Here is a 2582-nt window from a genome sequence, read left to right as displayed (position 1 = left end):
GATCTGAGCCTGAAGGGCCCCAAAGTGAAGGGGGACATTGACGTGTCCATGCCCAAAATAGAAGGGGACCTGAAGGGCCCCGAGGTGGACATCAAGGGTCCCAAAGTGGATGTGGACCTTCCTGATGTGGGCATTGAGGGCCCAGAGGGGAAAGTGAAGGGCCCCAAGTTCAAGATGCCCGAAATGCACCTGAAGGGCCCCAAATTCTCCATGCCCGACGTCGACTTCAACCTGAAGGGCCCCAAAGTGAAGGGGGATGTGGATGTGAGCCTTCCCAAGCTGGAAGGGGATTTGCAATGTCCAGATGTTGACCTCAAAGGCCCGAAGTTGGACCTTCAGGCGCCCGATGTGAAGGTCCCTGAAATGCACCTCAAGATGCCCCACGTCTCCGTCCCTGACATCGACCTCAACCTGAAGGGCCCAAAGGTGGAGGGGGGGCTGAAGGGCCCCAGTGTGGATCTGAAGGGTCCCAGTGTGGATCTGAAGGGTCCCAAAGTCGATATCGAGTGTCCAGGGGTCGACATCGATGGTCCAGAGGGAAAACTGAAACTACCAAAAATGAAGCTGCCGAAATTCGGGCTGAAAGGAGATGCCCCCGAGGTGGATGTGGAGCTGCCCAAAGGAGAGGTTGAGCTTTCGGGTCCCAAAGTGGACATCGCTGTCCCTGATGTGAGCATTGAAGGTCCGGAAGGAAAACTGAAAGGTCCTAAAGTGAAGGTGCCCGAAATGCACGTGAGTGTGCCCAAAATCTCCATGCCCGACATCGATCTGAGTCTGAAAGGGCACAGAGCGAAGGGGGGATTCGACCTCACGGCCCCAAAGATCGAAGGGAGCCTGAAGGGACCCGACGTCACCGTCAAAGGACCCGAATTTGGGGTGAAAAGCCCCGAAATGGACGTTGAGTGTCCCGAGCTGAGCGTCGAAGGGCCGGAGGCGAATGTCAAGGCTCCCAAATTCAAGAAACCGAAATTTGGGTTCGGGATGAAGAGTCCGAAGGGCGACGCGAAGGTCCCGGAGGTGGAATTCCCAGAGGTGGAGCTGAGCGCCGAGTTACCCGACCTGAGCGTGGCGGCCAAAGGCAAGAAGAGCAAATTCAAGATGCCCAAACTCCACATGAGCGGCCCCAAAGTGAAAGGGAAGAAGGGAGCCTTCGACGTGAGCGTGGCGGGGGCGGAGGTGGACGTGGGTGTGAAATCCCCCGACGCGGACGTGAGCGCGGCCGGCCCCGACGTGGCCGTAAAGTCCCCCAAAGGGAAGAAGGCCATGTTTGGGAAGATCTCCTTCCCCGATGTCGAGTTCGACCTGAAGTCGCACCGCTCCCGGGGGGATCCAGCAGCGGTGCTCCCGAAAATGGAAGGGGAACCGAAAGAGTTGGAGGTGAAGGGTCCGAGCGTCGACCTGGAGGTGGGAGCGGCGGATTGGAGCGCAAAGAAAGCAAAAGTGGCGGTTCCAGGGGTGAAGGTGGAGGGGGATCTGAAGGGTCCCAGCGTCGATGTCACCGTCCCCTCCGTCACAGCGCCCGAGTTTGACCTGAAAGGACCAAAAGGCAGAGCGGAGATGTGCGTTCCTGAAGGGAAGCTGAACGTGGGGCTGAAAGGACCCGAATTCGACGGGAACCTGAAAGGACCAAAGGTGAAAAGCGACGTGGAGCTCGGAGGGTTCGGAGGGCAGCTGCCCCATCTGACAGCGCCGCGCACGGAGGGCCCCGAGCTGAGCATCGGCGGCTCCGTCCCGTCCCTGGGCTGCCAGGGGGGTCACCTCCACCCCCCCGGCCCTTCGGTGGCCGTTTCGGCCCCGGATCTCAACGTGAAGGCAGAAGTCGGAGGCTCCGCCAAGTCCCCGGTGCTGTCGGTGGACGCGGCCGGCGTCGGCGTGGAGGGGTTGGGGGGAACCATCAAACTGCCGTCCCTCCAACTGCCCCAGTTCGGCCTCTCCGTCAACGGGGCTGATGTTGAAGGAGTCGGCGTCTCCACGTCCGACATCCCGGCAGCCAAAGCGAGCATCCGAGCCCCCACGGCGTCGGGAGGGGGCGGCCCCAAAGACGGCAGCGCGGAGCTCTGCGCGGGCAGGGTGACCTTCCCCAAACTTCGGGTGCCGAAATTCCACTTTTCCGAGCCGGAGGTGAAGGGCAGAGAGGTGGCGGTGGACGTGGAGTTCCCGGGGATGGAGGCGGGCGTCTCCGCGGAGCCCGAGGCGGAGGATGCCAAAGGGAAGAAATCCAAACTGAAGATGCCCAAATTCGCCTTCTCCAAAGGGAAGGCGAAAGGTGGGGCGGCTCCCGGTTCCCCCGAGCTTCCCGGCTCCCCCGGGGGCTCCAGGGGCGACCTGAAGAGCTCCAAAGGCAGCCTGGGTTCGGCCGAGGGGGAGCTGGACGAGGGGACGTCCTCCAGAGGGAAGTTCTCCATCTTCAAGAGCAGGAAGACGAGGCTCCGCTCGTCGTCCTTCAGCGCGGAGCCGCCGGAGCCGGAGGGAGCGCAGGGAAAAGCCAAGTTTGGGACGTTCGGCGGCGTGGGCTCCCGGAGTAAAGGCTGCTACGAGGTGACGGGGGGTGAGGAGCAGCCCTCGGCCCCACATCAGCCCCC

The 2582-nt window shown here is 62.0% G+C and overlaps 1 protein-coding gene across 1 annotated transcript; it reads left to right on the top strand.

The window, feature by feature from the left end:
• Positions 1-6: 6 nt before the first annotated feature.
• On the top strand, positions 7-2576 carry LOC104917167 (neuroblast differentiation-associated protein AHNAK-like; the record flags this gene model as incomplete). The annotated part of the gene is made up of 1 exon (XM_010728274.1): positions 7-2576. A coding segment is annotated over exon 1 (2528 nt), but the record flags the coding sequence as incomplete, so codon positions are not given.
• Between the last annotated feature and the right edge of the window lie 6 nt (positions 2577-2582).

The sequence above is a fragment of the Meleagris gallopavo genome, unplaced genomic scaffold, assembly GCF_000146605.3.
Source record: "Meleagris gallopavo isolate NT-WF06-2002-E0010 breed Aviagen turkey brand Nicholas breeding stock unplaced genomic scaffold, Turkey_5.1 ChrUn_random_7180001956580, whole genome shotgun sequence".
Taxonomy (NCBI): Eukaryota; Metazoa; Chordata; class Aves; order Galliformes; family Phasianidae; genus Meleagris; species Meleagris gallopavo.
Note: the sequence above shows the minus strand (reverse complement) of the source record. Positions and strands in the feature narration are given on the sequence as shown.